Here is a 21,840-nt window from a genome sequence, read left to right on the forward strand (position 1 = left end):
CTCAGAAAAGCTACTGCCTTCAATTGCCAGCTAGATAACTCTTTTTTCTTTGCCAATAGAGAGTTGCCTCTAAATGCCCAGGGAATTATGAGGTTTGGTGGCAAGTGTAGCCTATAAAATATTTATCTTTAACACACAATTGTGTTACTGCAGCCTCTAATAGGATTTAGTGTCAGGCAAACATCTGCCTTGGCCTCTGGCCCAAAGATATAGAAACAAGCTATTAAGTTGAATGTTGCATAGTAAATAAATAAGGCGGAAATACTGTTAAAGTACTGCTGACCAACAATCATGGTGAGTATATAAAAGAGGAGTCTATTGAGAGTCTAACAATTTGTCTGCCTCCTTAATATGTTTATTGCATTTCATCTGGATAAAGGTATTATAATTCATGTAGCTAATTGTAAGCTGGCTCTTTATAGAGCTCACCACAGCAGAGCTGGCTTTCGCGGGGCTTTTTGTCAGCAGCAAAGTGCTCCCCTGAGCAGCCCATTAGCCTGGGAGCCTTGTCGCTGTCAGATGAGTCGCTTTATGATATGAAGCAGTCGGTGTATTTGTCTGTACCTCAGATTTCCATCCTAAAAACCAAATGGGAATGGTAACAATTAGCTATTTCCTAGTGAACTTGATTAAAAGCTGTATAGATGAGGTTCTTAGGGACATGGTTTCATGCCAGTGTTAGGTTATGGTTCGGACTCGATCTTGAGGGTCTCTTCCATCCAAAATTATTCTATTAATAGGGCAACAAAGATGCTGAAGGGAGTGGAGCATCTCCCGTGTGAGGAAAGGCTGAGGGAGCTGGGGCTCTGGAGCTGGAGAAGAGGAGACTGAGGGGTGACCTCATTAATGTTTACAAATATATAAAGGGTGAGTGTCATGAGGATGGAGCCAGGCTCTTCTTGGTGACAACCAATGATAGGACAAGGGGCACTGGGTTCAAACTGGAACACAAGAGGTTCCACTTAAATTTGAGAAGAAACTTCTTCTCAGTGAGGGTGGCAGAGCCTGGCCCAGGCTGCCCAGGGAGGTTGTGGAGTCTCCTTCTCTGCAGACATTCCAACCCGCCTGGACACCTTCCTGTGTAACCTCATCTGGGTGTTCCTGCTCCATGGGGGGATTGCACTGGATGAGCTTTCCAGGTCCCTTCCAACCCCTGACATTCTGTGATTCTGTGATTCTGTGATATCCTTAAATGCAAGACAGTGTAGTGTCAAGTCTTACTAAGGCTACAGGCAGGATCGCGCCAGTTTGTAGCATCTCAGGGCAAGGAGTGACAGCAGCAGGAAAACAAGCAATGAGATAAAGGTTTCAGCCAAGTTTCCCTCAAAATCTGCCAGCTGTGAGATTGCTCGTACTGAAAAAAAGTCCCCTGAAACAAATGGCAAAAATCCCAAAGTATCCTCAGCAGCTGGAAGTCAACGTGGTGCATGAGGTAAAGCTGGTTTGCTCCAAACTATGAGCTGTTTCTTTCTCTGCTTTGATAATTAAAGCTCTTGAGCGGGAAGGACTTTAAAGAGCACTTCAGAAGAAGAGTTTTGCTCTTGGAGAAGTGTAAGCTTTCTCATGTAGTGAATATTTTCCATCTCTCATTTCTATGTATCTAGAAGCACTTGGGTGCATCCTCCTTTTCCTGGGTTGGTAGCCTGGATTAGTGTAGGGAGTAACTCTGTCATTTCTGTACCATTCTCCAAAAGGAGACAACATGGATCTGAAGGCGGTGTGTCTCATTCTATCATTTGCTCCTTCTCTCAGAGAAGAGCTGGATGTTTATATTATTTACTCAGGAAATTACTTGTTTTTTCAGTCGCTAATTCAATTTTGTAGCTGGCAGGACAATTGCTTCCATACGCAAGCTTCTCCAGCCCCCCTTACAAGCCACACCGCCTCAAATTTTGCAGGTCTGTCCCCAGTATGATTTGTTTGCTTTAGGGAAGTTTGCTGCTGCTGTTGTTGGTTGTTGGGATGTGGTATGGGAGCTGCATTTCCAATGTTCCCCTTGGACACAACAGTAAAACCATATGAAAGCATCATGCATCATCCACTGGCTCCAATGAATAATCTTTGTCCTTCCCAGCTGGTGTCAATCAGATCACTTCAGAGATTTGGAAGCCAAGAGAGAGCTGTGGGAGTCAGACAGAAAGCAGAGAACATATATCTCTTTCTAAAAAAGAATTGTCTATGGTCTCACAGTGAACTTTAACAATTAGAGAAAACAAAACAAAACATTCTCGTGATTCTCTAAAGCAGTTCCCATGGCACTATTCATAAAACACCATATGGAATTTTGTATATATTGGAAAATAGCCTTATAATTACATGTAGCAGCTTACAAGTAAATTGTGGAATGGAGACTAGAACCCAGCCATAACTGCAGTGACCTGTTTTTATTTGTCGATTGACAGTTTCTCACCTCCATAGCAGTGTTTACTGTGGATATACTTAAAAGACAGACATTTCCTTTGTATCACTAACTTAGTTAGAGTTTGCTCTCTTCTATCATCTAAGCCTCATTAGACAATAATTTGGCTAAGTTCTTGTTTCTGAATATTTGTCCATTTGATTCTTCATTCTTCCTAGGATTCCCCCATCATGACTCCCCAATTTCTGTTGCCCACCTCCTCTTGTTGAGTTTGAAATGTATTGCACGCACAACTCTTACAACTGTTGTTCACAGGCCCAAGTCATGAGCCTTGTTTTTTCTCATTAGCCTTGAGTTCATGAGAAAAAAAAGAGAAAAAGCAGATTCATTTAACATTTCCTTTATGGAAATAACTTTTTGAGCTGCTTTGGAGGAGCTTTGAGCCAAAGATGAATCTTCATCACTTCTCAGAGTTCATTCTCAGTAGTGAAGAATTTTTGGGAGTTTGCAGAAACCTCGGTTGACCAGAGTCAAGTTAGTACCCAAAACTGCTAAAAAATGGTAAGTGGCACCTGTAATGGGGGGAGAAGGGTTTCCTTTTCTCTTCACTTCATCTCTATCAGGCAGGTTATTTCAGGGAAACGTGAGCAGTGTAAAATGAGAGCACGTTAGAAATTTGACTTTTAGCTGCATTAGAGAAACAAGGAGTATCAAAGAAAGCAATGAAGTAGGGTGAAGGGATTTTTAAGGGCTTACTCTATTATTAATAGTATAGGATGATCAGGACACAATTAGGATCTACTGAGGTGCTTCTGTGAAAAAGGGGTTTCCTTTACCGGCTTTTAAATTCCTTTTTTATGGGGTACAATATGGTATGATACACTTACAGTTAAGGGTACTAACTTGCCTGGTGCAACTCTGGGCAATCGAGGTCTCTGCACACTCCCAAAGTTCTTCACTACTGAGAATAAACTCTGAAAAGTGATGAAGGTGAAAAGTTATAGGTGTCTTTGATGACAATATCTCTAATACGATGAACTAGTCAGAGGAGGAGAGGAAGCATCAGTGGAGTAAAATTCATTAAATGGATTCACCCTAAGATTCGGGAAAATTTGGTTACCAGCACAGATACTCTCCATTTCTGTGATCACTCTGAATTTCTAGATCCCATTATACATAGTCAGTATAGTGGTCGACAGTAATTCATTTTAACCTACAGTAGACATCAAATTGGTGTAACTGAGTCTTGCCCGTCTTGTCCTAGGTATTGCAAATACATCAGCTGAACCACCCTATACATGCAAAATATTGTTTCCAGTAGCAAAGATCACCCTTTAGCTCATGTGGTGGATCGTTACACTTTGGAACAGCTGCCGTGCCCCATGCCACATTGCTTTGACTTTTTATTATTTCACACACATAAACATATCAATAAAGTTATGTGGATATTTTACTCCTTTTCAAAGACCCAATTTAGTCCTTTAAAGAAAAGCCTCAAAAAAGCTTTTTAAAAAGGTCTTTAATCTACTATAGGTATTGTCATAACACTGAGAGTCTGTCCTGCATCAAGCACTGACAGAGGTATTTGCATGGACTTCAAAGGTCACGCGTGTGTAACCTCTACGCAGAGTTACTACAGCTTGCAGACCCAACAATGTGCTGGTGAAGCTTCACGAGACATCGAAATCCTGCACTGATGCTGAATAGCCTGGCCCTACTCCTTCTGCACACAGTTTCCAGGCACTAGAAAGCAGTTCACTTGGTTTTGCCACCTTTTGAGCTTAACCTGTTCATTGAGGGGTTTGACAAGTGCCAGACCCAGCACAAGAAGAGGGAGCTGACACTTGTACCAAGGATGAGGGGATTAAAGGAAAAGGACTGACCCTTTCAGCAGCAGGAGCTGTGAAATCTCCTTGCCCATCTCATTATCCTGTTTGACAGTACTCACACTCCTTATGTTCCTCTTATGTATATATATGTGCACCAACAAATAACTTTTTTATTTCTAAATTTCTACATATATTTCTTGAAGACAAAAAGGTTACAAACATTGTAAACAAAAAAGCATAGAGGTGAGATACATAAAGCAAAATTATTTTCTGCTTGTTTTCAGCACTGGAATTAAAGCATTGCAGAGTTCCGAAGATGATAACATACAAGTTAATCTTAACATTTCATTTACAGGATAGATTTGTGATTAGACCTGCTATTAAGTGTGAGTTAGTATACTGAAATATTAGTACAAATGAGGTAGTATACTGAAATATTAGTACAAATGCACCAGGCCTGAGCTGCTATTTCTTTATTCTAGGAAGTGTGGCTATTTGGAATAAAGGTGGCAGGTCAAGCTCAAAGTGTTGACCACATGCTGTGATTTTATTTCCATGCTCTGTAAAGTGAATATCTGCTGAACTAAAGAGCTTAAGCATTAGAAAACAGGCAGCACATCCTCGTACCTTCCTCGCTGCATGGAGCGATCAGATTGTGAGATGTGTGATGCCAAGACTTAAAACATAAACACTTGAAACTTTTTACTATTTACAACTGCAGTTGGCCTTTATGAATGCTTAAATTACACCACGTCCTTTAAGATGTCCTTCAGAAACCTCTGTTGTTTGGAGAACACCCATCCAGAAACAGGCTCCCTTTTGCTTGTGATTAGAAACCAATCTGCACATCTTTGCTGCAGCTGCTTTTCTTCACTTCCACCGATAGGAAGTTTACAAATATCTCTGCTACTACAAGGCCTCCTGAAGTAAATTTATGGAAGCACAATCATTATTCACATGGCTGAGATTTCCACCCCACTCCATGATAGATGAACCCCCGGTGCCCCTCCTGTATGACTAAATCCAGTTTTAATCTGACACGCATCTCCCTCAGAGAAAATGTGAAATAATAGTGTGGAATGAACCATGCTATTCCATCATCTTTCCAAGCCCCACTCACATTTACTCAGCCTTCACTCACAGTTTAGTCAAGAAAATATATATCTTTTCCATCTCTTTTTGATGTGTAGCGTTTACCAGCTTTTGTTCCGTTATGAAAAATAAGTTTTAGCCCAAATATTCTGAACTGTCCTCAATACAAAAGTGCGAGATAACATTTTTGCTTACCTGTTAACTTACCTTGAAAGATGAATAGCCAGTGTTTTTGCAAAAGTCGTGGAATTTAAGATAACTAGAAACAGAAGAAAAAGTGGAATAGTCTCATTTCTGTTCCACTGAGATACAGTTTTAGCCCCAGCACTTTGGGCTATTTGTATAATGTCACAGAACAAACCAGAAGCCATATGGTTAGAAATGATACTTCAGCAGGCAGAAAAGATGAACTAAGGGTCTGTTTTTGGTGAACTTCATAGGGAGAAATAGGTGGCAAAATGCTGTTCCAGGTTGTCCAGAGAGGTGGTGGATGAACCACCCCTGGAAACATCCCAGGCCAGGCTGGACGGGGCTCTGAGCAACCTGAGCTGGTGAAGATGTCCCTGCTCATGGCAGGGGTGGCACTTTGAAGGTCCCGTCAACCCAAACTGTTCTGTGATTCCACAATTCTAAATTTCTGTCGTAGCTCAGATCTATTTGGCACAAATAAATGCCCCAAATTCACTTACCCACGTCAACAAAATTGGACCAAAGGTGCATGTTCTGCCATGAGAACGGCGTGTATTGCTTCTCTCTGATACATTCAGAGTTGGAAAATGGTTGGTAAAATAGGCAGGAAGAGAAGACATTTGGAAGTTTTCAGATACTGAGTGAGGGCAAAGCCTGGTGGGTGCTGAGCAGTGGCAAGTTAATCGTAGATTTGCAGTCATGCTGTACCAACGTGTTACGGTTGGGTCGTTCATTGCAGTGAATGGGTGAACACTCTACGTGGAGCTCAGACTAAGGTTTTTGTCCCCAAAAGCAGTGTTTTCTTTGAGGTTCCAGCTGTCCTTCCACCCAGAGCCCTCCCAAATTCTGATGTGTTTTCTTGCCTAAAGAAGTATGTGAATTCTCTTTTTGTTTTCCAGAATCGGTGGATAATTGTCCCAGTAATTGCTATGGGAATGGAGACTGCGTGTCCGGAACTTGCCATTGCTTCCTTGGCTTCCTGGGCCCTGACTGTGGCAGAGGTAGGAATTTATACTTGATTAACTCTTCCCCTCCTTCGGTTAACGTTTTTTCTTGTGGAATTTATACTCATGCCTGTGCCTTTTGCAAAGGACACGTCACCCATCTTGTGGATGCCGCAGTAGAATGGAAACGACTTGTGTCTTGCCACTACTTGGGATTGCTGTGACCTCAGTAGCAACACAACCCCCAGCTGCACATGGTCAGGGGCAAAATGTCACGGTGGGAATTTTCCCTCTGGGAGCAACTTTAGAAAACATAACTTAAAAATGCGGCACTATTGTTTGTTTAGCCGACCACTCTGTCACTGTGCGGCACAACCGTATAGTCGTATTTTCTTCTAAGGGACTGATTATAAAAATATGAAGTAGCTTTTTCGTTGCTTCAGGCTTTGCAAGTGTGCCTGAGCTCTGGATGATCGCTGAGATGGCTGTGGGGAGTGGGGCAGGGGCAGAGCAAGGCGAGGAGGGGAGTAATGGCAGGAGGAACTGGGTACTCCGGCCAAAAATGAAAACATTTGGCCGACTGGTAAGGAAGCTTGCTCCAGAAAACAATGTTTTTCTGCTCAAATGAGAAGTATTTTTAATAAATGATTTTGGAAGGATTTTCATTTGACCTTAAATTTTTAGGTTATTTAAACATTTGCAAAACAAACTGAATTACTTTTAGTGAGAACACGTTTTTAGAGCGAGAAATCCAAACGTTTCATGTGGGAAATAGCGGAATGCTGCACGTCAACCTCTTCGAGGCCCTTTTTTCTTTTGTATTGGAGCAGTCCCACAAACGAAGTGCAGATTTATAAATGTGGGGAGGGAAGCAGTGTAAAAAGTCAGTGCCCACACAAGGAGCTTTGCAAAGGCAAAGGGTCAGGACTTCACCTCAGCCTGTTGCTCCTCTGGACAGCGAGCTGGTTCCTTCCCAAGCGACAGAGCTTAACTCTGTGCAACCCCTCCAGGGTCACATCCTTCCATTCCAGCCAAGAGATAAGGGCGGCTGCCCACCCTCAGCTCTCTGCTGAGACACTGTGGTCCAGGCTAAAAACCCCGGAGGGGTTTCAGAGTTCACAACTCAGTAAGATGGATGTGTCCATCTGCATCCCTGGGAGCTGCTCTGTCAGACTTCTCGCTGACTCAGGTTACACTTGGTTTGCATTTCCTTACGCTTGGTTCGCATTTCCAAGCTCCTTTTCAAATCTGGAGAGCTGGAGACAAAAGGAGGGTTTTTTCTGTCTCCCACAGCATATTCCTACTCGTACCTCCTAACTTTTAGTAGGGGCAGAAGTTCAGCATTTGTTCCCATCAAGGCTCCCAGTAGATTCTGTGGAGAAGGGGAAGATCCTTCACTGTGCATCAGAATATTTAAACTTCTGTTCTGAATCCACTTTCAGGGGAGCTTACCTCCCTTTTGGGGTTATATACCTTAGTTTTTCAGGCACATCTGTTGAGCCACATGAATATCTCCCATTTCACTAGAGTGCTTACTCTGGCTGATACAAACAGCTTTTATTGGAGTGAATCTTTTGGTTCAGAATTGCCTGGGTTTAGATCACAAACTATTCTCTCTTTAGGAGGAAAGATTAATACTTGGAGTGTCAAAATCCTATTTGTATATGCATTCCCACCCAGTGGGCTTGTTAAATGGATTAGTTTGCCATGAGAATGGGATACAAGGGCCACAGCACTGGCTTCCAGTTGGGTTTTGGGGGAATATAAGATGCTGCTTTTGAGCTACAAATCCCTCAGAGGGCAGCAATGGCAGCATGTGTAAGGCTGCTACAATATCTGTCTGCAGCTGTATATCGGTCCCTGCACGGAACAATAATCTTAAATAACCACATGAAAATTTCTAGGTCATAGATATCCTGCGTGTTCCTTTGTTTCAATTCCGCCTTGTAATTCACCATTCAAATGGGTGGGAAACTGGGGAGCAGGAAGCCCTTCTGTTTTTAATAATGGTTAGTTATTAATGTATTATTAACCAATTACTTTAAACCAAGTAAATGAAAGCAAATCACCGGAGGTGTATTCAGAGACATTTTGAAGACCTACTTGAACACAGGAGATGGTGTTTTAAAGTTCTGCATAAAGAAAACAAAGAAATGAATGATCTTATTTTCTGATGCTAAACTTTACAAGGAGAGTGCTGTGCATTTGGGTTCTTGCTACCATAACCACATTAGGGAATCACTACAATACCAGCATTTTAGATGCTCTTTGTTGGAATCTGAATGATCAAACAATAATTACCCATCTTTATATATGGAAAAGAGTTGTACATGTAGCAGCAGAAAAAAATGCAGAAACCTCTTTTGTCTTTATTCATTGTGGTGTGTTACAAAGGAGGTTTTGTTCTTGCCGTTGCCTTGACATTTGCAGCAGCACTTCCCAGGTTATGCTGGAGATGTTCTCCATAGAGGGCTCTGAGGAGCACCGGTCTCATTGCAGATGGCCAGTAATTTATCTGATCTTGTACTGAGTGATCAGCTGCCTTGTCAGAAAACATCTAAGTCTTTCTCTCTCTAGTTAAAGGCAATTATTCTTTCTTCTCGTTGAAAAGAGCTGCAGACTATCCTCTTCCAGTGCCTTGAAAGAGCGGGCTCCATTACTGAGCATTTGAAATTTGAGACAGGGGGGCGGAAAGTTCCATCAGCCTGGCTGAAAAGTGAAATTACAGAGTGAGTTTGCTGGGAACCGTGTGCAAAACAGTGTATCCTAAACAATTTATATCTTGTGTTGTATAGGTAGATATCTCACTGAAAATGGTCCACTTGAAACGCGGCACTGCGATGTGCTGCCTTTAAAGCGAACAGTGAGCTCCTTAGTAATAATAGTTACCAAATTCCTTTATTTTCTAAACCTCTTTTATCTTGGACATGCAAATGTAGTTCACTGCATATCAAACTGGCTTAAGAGTCAAGCTGGCAATGCTTTGTAATGTGTTGAGGTTGCTGCAATTCTGTAACACCCAAAGTGACTTGACTGTAATGACACACGGAAACAACAGAAGATGGGCACCATGGGATTGTTACATGAAAAGGTGGGAAGAGGAGGAGAGGAAGAAGAGTTTACATGTTGCCCTTAGCCATGTTAACATCTCTTCCTGCATATATGCATATATGTATATATATATATAAAGGAGTGGGGCCACCAAGATGATCCAAGGCTGGAACAGCTCTGCTGGGAGGACAGGCTGAGACAGTTGGGGTGTTCAGCTGGAGAAGAGAAGCTCCAGGGAGACCTTAGTGCGGCCTTTCCAGACTTAAAAGGGGCCTGTAGGAAAGATGGGGACAGACTTTTGAGCAGGGCCTGTTGTGATAGGACAAGGGGTGATGGTTTTAAACTAAAGGAGGGGAGATTCAGGCCAGACATGAGGAAGGAATTGTTTACACTGAGGGTGGTGAGAGCCTGTCCCAGGTTGGCCAGAGAGGTGGTGGATGAACCATCCCTGGAGACATCCCAGGCCAGGCTGGACGGGGCTCTGAGCAACCTGATCTGGTGAAGATGTCCCTGCTCATGGCAGGGGTGGCACTGGATGAGCTTGGAAGGTCCCTTCCAACCCAAACTGTTCTATGATTCTATAATTCTATGACCCACTCAGAGTCAGGAATGAAGCAAAAGAGGTACATTGGGTACATTGTATTCATCTCACACTTAATGCAGTTGAATTAAGCAGCAGAGTGGAATATTGCTTTCACATTCTCCTGCATAAAAATGTCCATAACTTGCCTTTTTGAGGGGCAGATGAGAAGCCTGGCTGCTCTCACCCAAGGAAGATGTGCAACAGTGAATGAGAGAAGTCTGGTGAATATATGTCCTGAGTTTCAGCAGAAAGAAATTGAAGAGGACAGGGCTTAAGCAAGAGGAGTTTCAAGGGATAGTGAATAGGGGCAGGATATTGTTTCTGAGGGATGGAAATCAGCATCTTCCTCAGCCAAAATGAGAACAGAGGACAAAAGGAGTGTAAGACAGTGGGTGTTGAGAATGTAAAAGGGAGGAGACATCATCAGAGAGGAGCTGAAGGAGCTTAGAGAGCAGCGATTACCAAAGCTTTGGTCATGGAGGCTGGGGTCTGGTCCTTGATGCCATCTCCTTCCCTGGGGAGCCTGCTGTGTATCCTTCAGTTCATCCTATCCCACTCTGCCTGACTTTTTCCAAATTTAGCTTAGAAAATGCTTCATCCATCATGCCACAGCTTGAGCTTGTCATCTTCCTCTTTCCCCTTCATCACATGGAAGAAATCCTGTAGCTGGTTGGCCTTGAGAATCAACCGACTCTGCTGCAAATAAGGATGATTAAAATTCAGTTTTCAGCTGATTAGAGGATAGATTTGGGGAACATTTATTACGAGAAGCCTGGAAAAATGAATGCCGAAGTTCTGCATTGTGTCTGATGGTGAATGGAGTCCATCAGAGGTGATAACCAAAAAAAAAGGGGACCAGAGGTGCAGTTGATGGCATGGCATGAGCTAAATCAGAGAAACATGGCATTCTGCACTCCGAGCAAAGCAACTGAAACCTGTAAAGCTGAGAATTACAACAATAAAAACAAAACAAGGGAGTGATTTGTGTGCAGCTGAGGTCCACAGCAGAGACTGGGTCAGGGGAAGTCTGAAGTCTGGCAGCAGGTCAGGGATAGTGGTAAGCAATCTAAAGTCCATGGTGCTGCTGAAAGAAGGCACCAGTATGTTGGAAAATCAGAATACAAGAAAATTCCGAGTTTAGTTAGTGAAAAAAAGCGTTATGAGACACAAAACAAGGCCATGTTCTAACTCAAGAGTATTGTTTGTTTGTTTAAAACATTCATAGCAGAATAAAGTTACCAGCTGGGTGTCATCCATGTAAAAGAATCGGTTTTGGCAAAGAAAACAACGACATACCCCAGTGAAGGCTGTGTATGAAGAATATAAATCCTGAGCTGGACTCTTCTGCTCTTCTTTTAAAGTGAGAGCTGTGTACAGTTGTATTTTAAGGTGTTTTCTGTTCTCTTTCCCCAGCATCCTGCCCGGTGCTGTGCAGCGGCAATGGGCAATACATGAAGGGCAGGTGCTTGTGCCACAGTGGCTGGAAAGGGGCCGAATGTGACGTCCCAACGAACCAGTGCATCGACATCACCTGCAGCAACCACGGCACCTGCATCATGGGGACCTGCATCTGCAACCCTGGGTACAAAGGGGAGAGCTGCGAAGAAGGTATTTGCAACGCACGTTCGATTAGCCGCTCGCTTTGATTGTCGTTCTGCAATTACGTGGATGGAGGTGATTCAAACGCTTAACAGAGCAGTAATAGGCACCTTAGAGATACAACGGGTGGATGCAACATAAAAGTGATGTGTTGGAATAACTCGTCGTTCGCTATCATATTTGTCCAATAATTGGATGAAAAGCCGTCAAATGCTTCAGACGGAGAAATCTAGTTGAAAGACCAGAGCGTCTAATCATATATTCAAATGTTCTTATTAAAGCATCGTTTCCATTTATGCGGTTAAACGTATAATTACTTTTACAGTGCTTTCTTCTCTGTTGTGCTATGCCAAGTGATTTCAGTTGCTTACAAACACAAAATGGTGGCCCGTGAGAGAAAATCCGTGATTCTTGTCAGCTGTAAAAGCTTGAAAATGCTCAGGACTTGAATTAAATTCTACTTCAAAATCAGATATTATTTTAATGGCTCTTCCAGAGCTTTTTTCTCACATTAGCCCTCAGACTTCTTGCATTTACATTTAGATTTGTGGCTCAGAAATACGGTGCCTTTTAGCACTTATCTTTAATCTCTTTGTGGAGGGAGCCACCTGCCACCATAAACCTTTATCTTCCTGAGCCTGTGACTGCTGCTTCTTGCTAAATGAAAAAGTGGACAGTTTTGTAAGTGTACAAATCATTCGGACAGTTACAAAAATACATCCAAAAGCGCCTGATTTACAGAATAACGTTCAGCACTTTTGAAAATTATTCTCAAAATTCTATGCAGATGACCTGAAAAATAATTATGTTTAAGTAATGCTCCTACAAATACATGTATAAAGCCTCTGCACCACTTGATAGTTTAAGTCTTCCGTTTGATACGTGCATGAGAATCAGAATGGCTTGAATTAATTTATGGTTGTCCTCATGTATGCAGGATAAAGATTTATCTGAAATGGCTTTATTTTACAGACAATCTAAATAGGCTGAATTGGATTCAGACGTTCAAATGGCATCTAATCTAGTGATTCTTTTGATGCATTAAATGTGTTGGAGTGGGACATCTCTGATGTAACACGGCTTCAGTGTCAGTAAATGTTAGAGATGAAGACAGTATCAGCTCTGGAACAATAAACCATCTCGTGAGAAAGCTTTATTTTGGCTTAAGAAAACACAATTCAATGAAGCCACGGGCTATGCTAAACCCAAAGATTGTGACTACTGGAGTATCTTTAAAGCATCTCTGTAGACCTGGTATTTACTAGATCATATCTTTGCTGGATAAACAGAAATGAAAAGATCCTGATTTTGCCTCCGGCTAGACGTGTTTAATGTGTGTAAATCAGAGTAAGATTTGCTCTTTTTCTAACAGGAACCTTTTCTCCCTGGTCAGGTTTAAAGCAGAAAAGACAGGAACTACTCAGTTGTTTCATGTTATCACTGTAGCAGGGGACAGTGTCAGTCCTGCTAGGTAAAAACTTGAAAAAGAATGAAGAATAAAGAATAAAGAGAACATGATTTTTCTCATGAGATCTTTAGGATTTTTCCAAGTATGCATTTGTTTCTCATATTCAAGGCATAATTTGTATGGTCTTGTGAGGGGTGGGAAGTAACTCAGAAATACGCCATGTGGGAAATCTTCACAACATATATATATATATATACGTATATATTTTTAGATCAGGTAAAAAAGTTGATTTATACTATTTTAAAAATTGCTTTTACTTTTTAATTTCTCTTCTAAGAAGGACCATCTGGCATTGATTACCTTTTATTATTTCTCAGTTTTCATAGCTTCACTGCTTAGCCCATGTTTATAATGGGTTTTCATTCCAGGGTTTCTTCAGCCTTTTCTTTTCCCCCCGTAGAAGTTCAGCAATGTTTATAAAACATCAGCCAACAATCTTACAGGAGTTTTTCTTTTCTCCTTCCTTAGCTTATTGGCCCATATTTTATAAGACATGGGCTAAGCCAGCGAGACATTAAAGGGAAGGGAGCAAATTTAAGCAGTGAAAAATGAGAACTTACTCTTTGGGTACCGAACAAGCCTAATAACTTGTGTGACCAATGAAGCATGAAGCATATTGGGGAAAAGTGTAGAAGAGGCACCAGCTTTGCTTGCTGTGTGATTTATCTCCCCAGCAAAGGTTCTGCACAAAGCTGAGCTATAAATGGGTTATTTTCCAACCAGGAATTAGACCATTTGGGACATTTTCCAAGCAGCAACATAGATATATTGATTTTTTTAATTATTATTTTTCAAAGTATATTCCATATTGTCCTCCTGCCCCTCTCCCCATTTTGCTTCTCCCAAAGCTGGGCAGCTATATTCGTCAAGCAGAACTCCCTAAAAACACACTATTGTACTCCAAATCCACTAAGCAATTGATTAAGAAGAAAGAAGAAGCCCCCTAATCCTGTCCCAGGGCTCTTCCGATGGTGCAGAAAGCCTAAAGAGATACAACTAGTGAGGCCGAGATTAAAGTCGCCATTGTGTGTGACATTTTCTGAAAGGGCTCATTTCAACATGAAAAATGGCCTTGGGATTATGATAAATGGGGGGTTCTGACATGCACATTCCCCTCCTATAATCGTCGGTGTTAGAGCTGAGATAGCAGATTGTCCGCTCCTCCGGTGGAGCCCCCTGTAAAACTCACCTTTTTCCCAATTGACCTTCAGAGGGGATGATTAATTGCCTGGAGGCAGCCAGTTGTCAGTTAGGCTGTGATCTTTGTTCTCTGCGTTCAAACCATCTGCTGAGAACCGACAAGCCCGCTCCTTGAGTCCTTTTTGTACTTATTACCGCTGAGAAAGAACAGGGCCAGGGCTCCAAGGGTCTCCTGCTAAAATTGGCACCCGAGCTCCCCGCCTGCTAACAGTGAAGGAGATTTATAGACTCATCCTTTCCAGCCTCTTACAATTTTCAGGGATTGTTCCAGCTATGAGCAGGGCTCCGGGAATCAAATAAAACAGAAAACGCTCTCACATGCCTTGAGATAGTAATTGCTGAGCCATTACTTGTCAGGCTGAGGGGGTTTTGAGGATCCAGGGAATTATCAGAGCAGCTGTTGTGTTTCCTTTTAAGATTTCTGGATTTTAAAACAGGTCATTGGGATTCTTATTAGCTTTCAGAGGGGGGAAAAGAACACGAACCACAAACCTGCTGCGTGTGCGGCAGCTGCGTTCTGCTCTCCTGGACAGATTTCCTCTTGCTGCTCAGACAGACTGACACGTGTCACCGGTCCACAGGGTGCTGCCACGCAACATTTCAAGAGATGGGAATCACAGAATCACAGAATTGACTGGGTTGGAAAAGACCTCAGAGATCATCCAGTCCAACCCTTGGTCCAACTCCAGTCCATTGACTAGATCATGGCACTAAGTGCCATGTCCAATCTCAGTTTAAAAACCTCCAGGGCCGGTGAGTCCAGCACCTCCCTGGGCAGCCATTCCAATGCCTGACCACTCTCTCTGCAAAGAATTGCTTTCTAATCTCCAGCCTAAATTTCCCCTGGCAGAGTTGAAGCCCATGACCCCTTGTCCTATTGCTGACTGCCTGGGAGAAGAGACCAATCCCCACCTGGCTAGAACTGCCCTTCAGGTAGTTCTAGAGAGTGCTGAGCTCACCTCTAAGCCTCCTCTTCTCCAGACTAAACAAGCCCAGCTCCCTCAGCCTCTCCCCATAGGGCTTGTGTTCAAGTCCCTTCCCCAGTCTTGTTGCTCTTCTCTGGACCCGCTCCAGCACTTCAATCTCTTTCCTGAACTGAGGGGCCCAGAACTGAACACAATACTCCAGGTGTGGCCTCCCCAATGCAGAGTACAGGGGAAGGATCACTGCCCTTGTCCTGCTGACCACTCTATTTTTGATACAGGATACATGAATCTCTCTAGGCTGTCCTATATTCTTTTATACATAAATAGTGATGATCGACTCCTGCAATCCTTTTTATTGGGGAGGGTGTCTGGTGCATTTCATATTTTTCGATTGCTAGGTGAAATTCTCCCATGGGCAGAGAAGCTGATGGTTGCCTGTAAAATTGGAATATCTGGAATATTGTGTCCAGTTGTGGCCCCTCAGTTCCAGAAGGACAGGGAACTGCTGGAGAGAGTCCAGCACAGGGCAACAAAGATGCTGAAGGGAGTGGAGCATCTCCCGTGTGAGGAAAGGCTGAGGGAGCTGGGGCTCTGGAGCTGGAGAAGAGGAGACTGAGGGGTGACCTCATGAATGTTTATAAATGTGTAATGGATGAGTGTCAGGAGGATGGAGCCAGGCTCTTCTCGGTGACAACCAGTGATAGGACAAGGGGCAATGGGTACAAACTGGAACACAAAAGGTTCCACTTAAATTTGAGAAGAAACTTCTTCTCAGTGAGGGTGGCAGAGCCTGGCCCAGGCTGCCCAGGGAGGTTGTGGAGTCTCCTTCTCTGCAGACATTCCAACCCGCCTGGACACCTTCCTGTGGAACCTCATCTGGGTGTTCCTGCTCCATGGGGGGATTGCACTGGATGAGCTTTCGAGGTCCCTTCCAACCCCTGACATTCTGGGATTCTGGGATTCTGTGTGTGATTCAGGAATGAGGCATCGGCACATTCAGTCTATACCATACACCTAATGGAATGGTCTCCAGTCTTGTTACGAAAGTGCCTCTTTGAGGAAAGGAAAAAAAAATCATTTAAAGAAGAGTATTAATTGATCAAAAATAAAACCAGAAGAACACCAACATCCAAAAACATATTATTTTGTTTTAATCCTTACTCCAGAAAACCGTCTGTGGATACATTGAACGTGAAATTTATGTGTCTGTGAAACCTGTATAGACTTCAGCACATTCTTCAATTTAAGTGTGTAGTTTGCTGAATAAGGACATTGACTTCTGCTGAATCTTTATGCAAAATTCGCTTTCAGAAAACTAGAGCTCAGCTATGAATTCATTAGTAACAGTAATTTAGGTTATTCTAATAGAATAAATGGAGGTGCAATATGTGTGCAAGAGAATATTATTCTTATTCTTTTCTTAATTGAAATTAGCCTGTTCTTACTGAAAGGATCATTTATTAGTGTAGGCCTGGATAAAAGAATGGATTTAATAATCAATTTTTTCTCTGTTTTTCATGTCAGTGTTTTAGGTCTCACTGCCTTTTGGGGACACTGTTTTCTTGCATCAGCTTTGTGCACAACGGGGTTTTGCTTTCTGGTTGAGATACTAGATAAATAAGTTTGTGTAGATGGTAGTCTGATAGTCTGGGTGGTTTTTTTTCTGAAATTCCCATTTGCTTTCCTTGTCTACTTCTTCTTCCCCCCGACACGCAGTGGACTGCATGGATCCGACCTGCTCGGGACGCGGCGTCTGCGTGCGAGGAGAATGTCACTGCTCGGTCGGCTGGGGAGGAACAAACTGCGAGACCCCAAGGGCCACCTGTCTGGACCAATGTTCTGGTCATGGGACCTTCCTCCCCGACACCGGCCTCTGCAGCTGCGATCCCAACTGGACCGGACACGATTGCTCAATCGGTAACGTCAGCGGTGACTTACGGTTGTTGTTTTGGTTTTTTAATTTTCTTTAAACTTTGTAAGATGTTCAGACTTAGATCGGCAAGAAACGTGCTGCAAATGCGTTCCAGTAAAGCTCATGTAGGGCATGACTGGAAGCAGAAATGCCATAACTCAGCTACATAAATAATTCTACTTCCATTGCTGAGCATAGAAAAGTATAATAAATAACCCCATTAAAGCCACTATTGTTCATTATATTGCTATGAATGTAATTGATGGTCTACTTATAACTGCTTGTTCTGGTGTGAGTTCTTGATGAATCCCGGTAGCCACCAAAGGGTCTGTTTTGATTTTTAGGAGATGACTAAATATTCTTTAGGTGGCTGTAAACGAGAAGGAAGAGGTTTTGATCCTTCAGGTCTTACACCCTTCTGAATTTGAAGGCTGTGCTTATCTAGGCTCAGCTTAAGGAGGATGAGTATCACATGATGTTCATATTAAAAGACCATAAGCACTGTCCTCAATCAAGTAAACCATAGGTTTACTAAGTAGAAGTACTTTATAGTACAAGCACCTACCAAAGGACAGGTTTTTATGGGCAGTTTTGTGCCGACATTTGGAACTGTGACGTTCATTCCTCAGCTGAACGGGCATCTTGCTCAACATCTGCATCAAGTGTCTGAAACAAAGGCTAAAGAAAGGATTCGGGAGCCTTTTCATTTCTTCCAAATGCAATTAGCTCTTAGGGACCATGCTGAGAAAGGCTGTAGTACATTAAATAGTCAGAACCTATGGAACGTTAGTCTCTTGGCTTTTGTGTTGTATATTGTGCTCACGAACAAGAGACCACAGCAATAACAGCTTCTCTACACAGCTGGGGTGGAACTAGGCCAGATATCCAGGGCAGCTCAGTATAGGCCTTGAGATGAAATGAAATGAAATGAATTTTCAGCAAAGCAACAAAAAAAAATCTATTAGGAGAGTGGATATAGTAGAAAAATTACATAAGCAACATTTTCACTGAGGAATTACTACCGTGTACAGAAAATCACTCAAGAACTTTGAGTGAGTTCCAACGATGGGACAAACTGAATAAACTGGTACAAAGGATGTAGAAAGAAAAGCTTTTTGACAATCATCATTTAGGTTAGATGTTAGAAAACTTGCCATAAAGTAAAATGTACTGGGTTGAAAATAAGCAAAAGTAGAGGCCTGCTTACCTGGGACAAAAGCCAGGGTTATCAAAACTCTTGCAGATGTAGGCAGAGAAGCTATCCTGCTTTAAAGGAGGATAAATCCGGTGTCAGGCTTTTCCTTTCCCCATATTTACATCTTCAGTCCCCTACTCTATGATTTCATTTAGAAAACCACCGTAAGGGGAAAGGTAGTTGTGTATTTCTAATGATTTTGTAGTGTAGTTCGTAACTGAGTCATTATTCTGAGTTTATATGGAGGTTTGGGGGTAGCAGGAGTGAATTTGGAAAAATGTTCATTTCTACATGCAAGCAGAATTCACTTTCCCTTTGTTAACCTGCAGGGTCATGTACAGATGATTTATAAGCTTTCTTTACACTGCTTTTATAAATCCATCACGTGCAAACTTTCTTTGGCAGTGTGAGGTTATTTGAGACAAACTTGAGCATCGTTCCAAGACCTTTTTCCTCTCCGAACTGCCTGTAACATTCAGGTTATTGTGCCTCCCAGCTAAAATCACAGCAAAGGTGATTTGTAAACTTCCATTTGTAACCTGGACCTTTCCACTGAATTGATGACTTGATTTGAAAGACAGATTTACTCACAGAATGCCGGTACTCTTCTTGCATGATTAAAATAGAGTGAGCAAGTGTATTAGTACACCTGACAACACACTGCCTGACGCAGTAGGGTGGAGGTTCTGCAGAAGGGACTAAAGGGGCCAGATTTTTATTGTCCTATTAATATAAAACAGGACCCAACAGAGCAGAAGAATTATTAAGTGAAAGAATTAAGTGCTTAACCTCAGCTCAGCAAAGAACTTAAGACTGTGTTCAGTCCCAGTGAGGTCTGTAGGACTGTGCCTACATGGGCTCGTGCCAAGGACAGCCCTTTCAATAAACTACATTGAATAGCAGATCCACCTGGAAACTCAGAATAAAATACAAAGAGGAGAGTGGGTTGAAGTCGGGACTAATACCGATCTGAAATGCTGCGTGCTGAATTCATTTGGAAGGTGTCATTCAGTATGGAGGCAGCTAGGTGAAAGTCTGTGGATTGTCATACGTGGAAAGTAAAACTAGACTATCTTAGACTCGGTTTTTCAGCTAAGGAGACAGATTTCACCTGCCTTCAGCAGGGATCTTAGACAGACACGGATTACTGGCTAGAACTCTTATTTTTCAGAAGATAATAATATTCCAGATATTCCTGTTTCCTGTTCATATTATCTTTTTTCATTTTGCTTAGCCTGTATCTTCATAGGCAAGCGATGCAATTCAATTTCATGTGAATTCTACTCTGCACTGGACTGTAGGAAGAAGTAACGATATTGCTTTTTGTGTTGTTTTTGCTTTCTGTGTGTGCTGGCATATCTCAAAATAGGGCTGCAGGCATCCTACATCAGATTTTTCACTCTGGAAGCAATGATTTTAAAACATACTTCACCTTTGCATGCCAACGACAGTTTCTTAGGATCCCCCTACCCTCAGTATGCACTTCTTTTTTGTTAGATCCCCAAATATATATAAGAAAAAGTCTTTAAGAGAAAGGTGCAGGGAAAAGTCCAGAGATAACATGTAGTGAGCAGCAGAAGTGTCACTTTGATTTCTCCATGGGAGAATTAGATCCCTTCCCTTTTGCATCTAAGTACAGTTGCACAAGCAAATACAAAAAGGTCCTTTATAACCCAGCTCAGCTAAAAAGTCCAAGGCAATGCTTAGTACAAGAAAGATAATTATAGGAACTGCTCATCCTAACCCCTTTTCTCCAGGGTCTGTCATTGCAGATCCTCTGTATCCCAGGCTTTGGCCGCACTATCTCCCTTCACCTCTTAATGAGCCCCAGCAAAAGATTTCATTCTCCAAGTTCTAGCAGCTAATGAAGCCATTAAAGAAGAGCTCTCTTAACCTCTTATTGTCTGGGTATAGTGGGAAGAAAGAAAACAGAACTTAATGTGTGATATAGTCTCAGACCGGACCACATATTTCTGGATAATCAACAGGCAACAAACCACATACCATAAGATGTATTTGCTGAGTGCACTGAAATGAATAGGTGAGTCAGGTTTGCTGCATTTGGGAGATGCATCATTTCCCAGAGGGATCTCAGAAATGCATCAGGACAATCCCAGGCCCATCGAAACAGTATTATGCTTGGATGCAAAGTCGTTCGTAATGGAATTAAGTTATCTGGTGTTGTCCTTCGCTCTCCTCAAAGTTAGATCAGTGATTTTCACACTGTTTGGTAGTTGACATCTTGACATGCGTGATATTCTTTAGAATCATCAGAAAGATGATTATACAAAGCAGCAATAGAAATTATATTCTTTGTATAATAAGTGCACTGACGTTTTCCAGGCAGCTGACAGCAGCTGTACATTGACCTGCGTGCAGATAAGGATTCCTTCCCAATCACTCGTTCATAACGATTCACTTTATGCACGGTTGACATCCAGACCCTTAAAAGTACGGTGGAGAAGAGCAGAAATAGGAATAGTATTTTGTATATGGTGGTCCTAAATTAGCAATGGAGATTTAAAATCATGGGTGGTACATTTAAGGCTAAGAGTTGGGAAGTGGAAGCTGAGACTCAGTAAAAAAGTGAGGAGTTATGACATTATATTTTAAAATGGCTAAGAGAGAACGCTTGACCAGAGCCTGAAGCTGAGTTTGCACAACTGTATCTCCTGAAATCCAGTAGTTGGATCCCGTTCATAGCTTCTCTCATCATTTCTGCTGCCAACAGTGTTTTCTGAGGACCTGACTTTCTGAATGCCCTTTTCCCCCTCTGGGACAGTGTCTTGTCACCAAACTTGGTCTATAATCACCGAGATCTTGAAGCAAATGCAGATTATCCAGCTTTACTACAGCATTGCGGAGAACTTCTCAGCTTCTGAGGCATCTGTCTGGAGTTGCCTGTTGAAAAGCTGCCTTAAGTCCCTAAATTTCTTCTTTGGCACACACAGGAGGTGTCTCCTCAGTCTGATAAAGCATCGAACGTGCTCTCTAGAGTGTCCCACCTGCCGGGTTGGTGCAGATGCTTCAAGCCGTCATCTCAAAACAAAGTATGAACTGGCTGGGCTGACCCAAAGAGCCACCAAAGTTGAGGACAGAGGTTTCATGCCTTGAACTTTAATTTCACCTGAGTATCATTTAAAGCACAGAGTGGGATAGTTGTCCTAGAGCAGAGAAACCTCTGCAGAGAGCTATTCAGATTTTAGCTAAGTGGAAATCCTTTGAAGAGAGCTGAATTGCTTCCTCATCAATTCATCTGCCGTCTTATTTGGGTGCTTCATGTTGGAGCAGTCTGAGTTTCAGCTTTTGAGAGATTCTCAGTTCTGCCAAATAACTATAGAAGTCCCAGCGGGCATTATGATCACAGATTCCTCAGGAGAGAGACAGTTACAAAACTGAGGCATTTAACGTAAAAAAATAGGATACTTGCTCTTAGCCTATGTGATTGGTTAAGAACAGCTTAGGAGGGGCTTTAGATGCCGTGTAGCGATCA

At 42.4% G+C, this 21,840-nt stretch overlaps 1 protein-coding gene across 1 annotated transcript in view; it reads left to right on the top strand.

Annotated features, from left to right (window-relative positions):
• TENM4 (teneurin transmembrane protein 4) overlaps window positions 1-21,840 on the top strand; it is a 653,831-nt gene that overhangs the window by 467,955 nt on the left and 164,036 nt on the right. The window contains exons 13-15 of the mRNA XM_082052895.1: window positions 6,369-6,470; window positions 11,461-11,655; window positions 16,957-17,157. Of these exons, the coding sequence (XP_081909021.1) occupies window positions 6,369-6,470; window positions 11,461-11,655; window positions 16,957-17,157 (498 nt within the window). The remainder of the gene's footprint in view (window positions 1-6,368; window positions 6,471-11,460; window positions 11,656-16,956; window positions 17,158-21,840) is intronic.

Source organism: Streptopelia decaocto (assembly GCF_964273445.1).
Source record: "Streptopelia decaocto genome assembly, chromosome: 1".
NCBI classification, from domain to species: Eukaryota; Metazoa; Chordata; class Aves; order Columbiformes; family Columbidae; genus Streptopelia; species Streptopelia decaocto.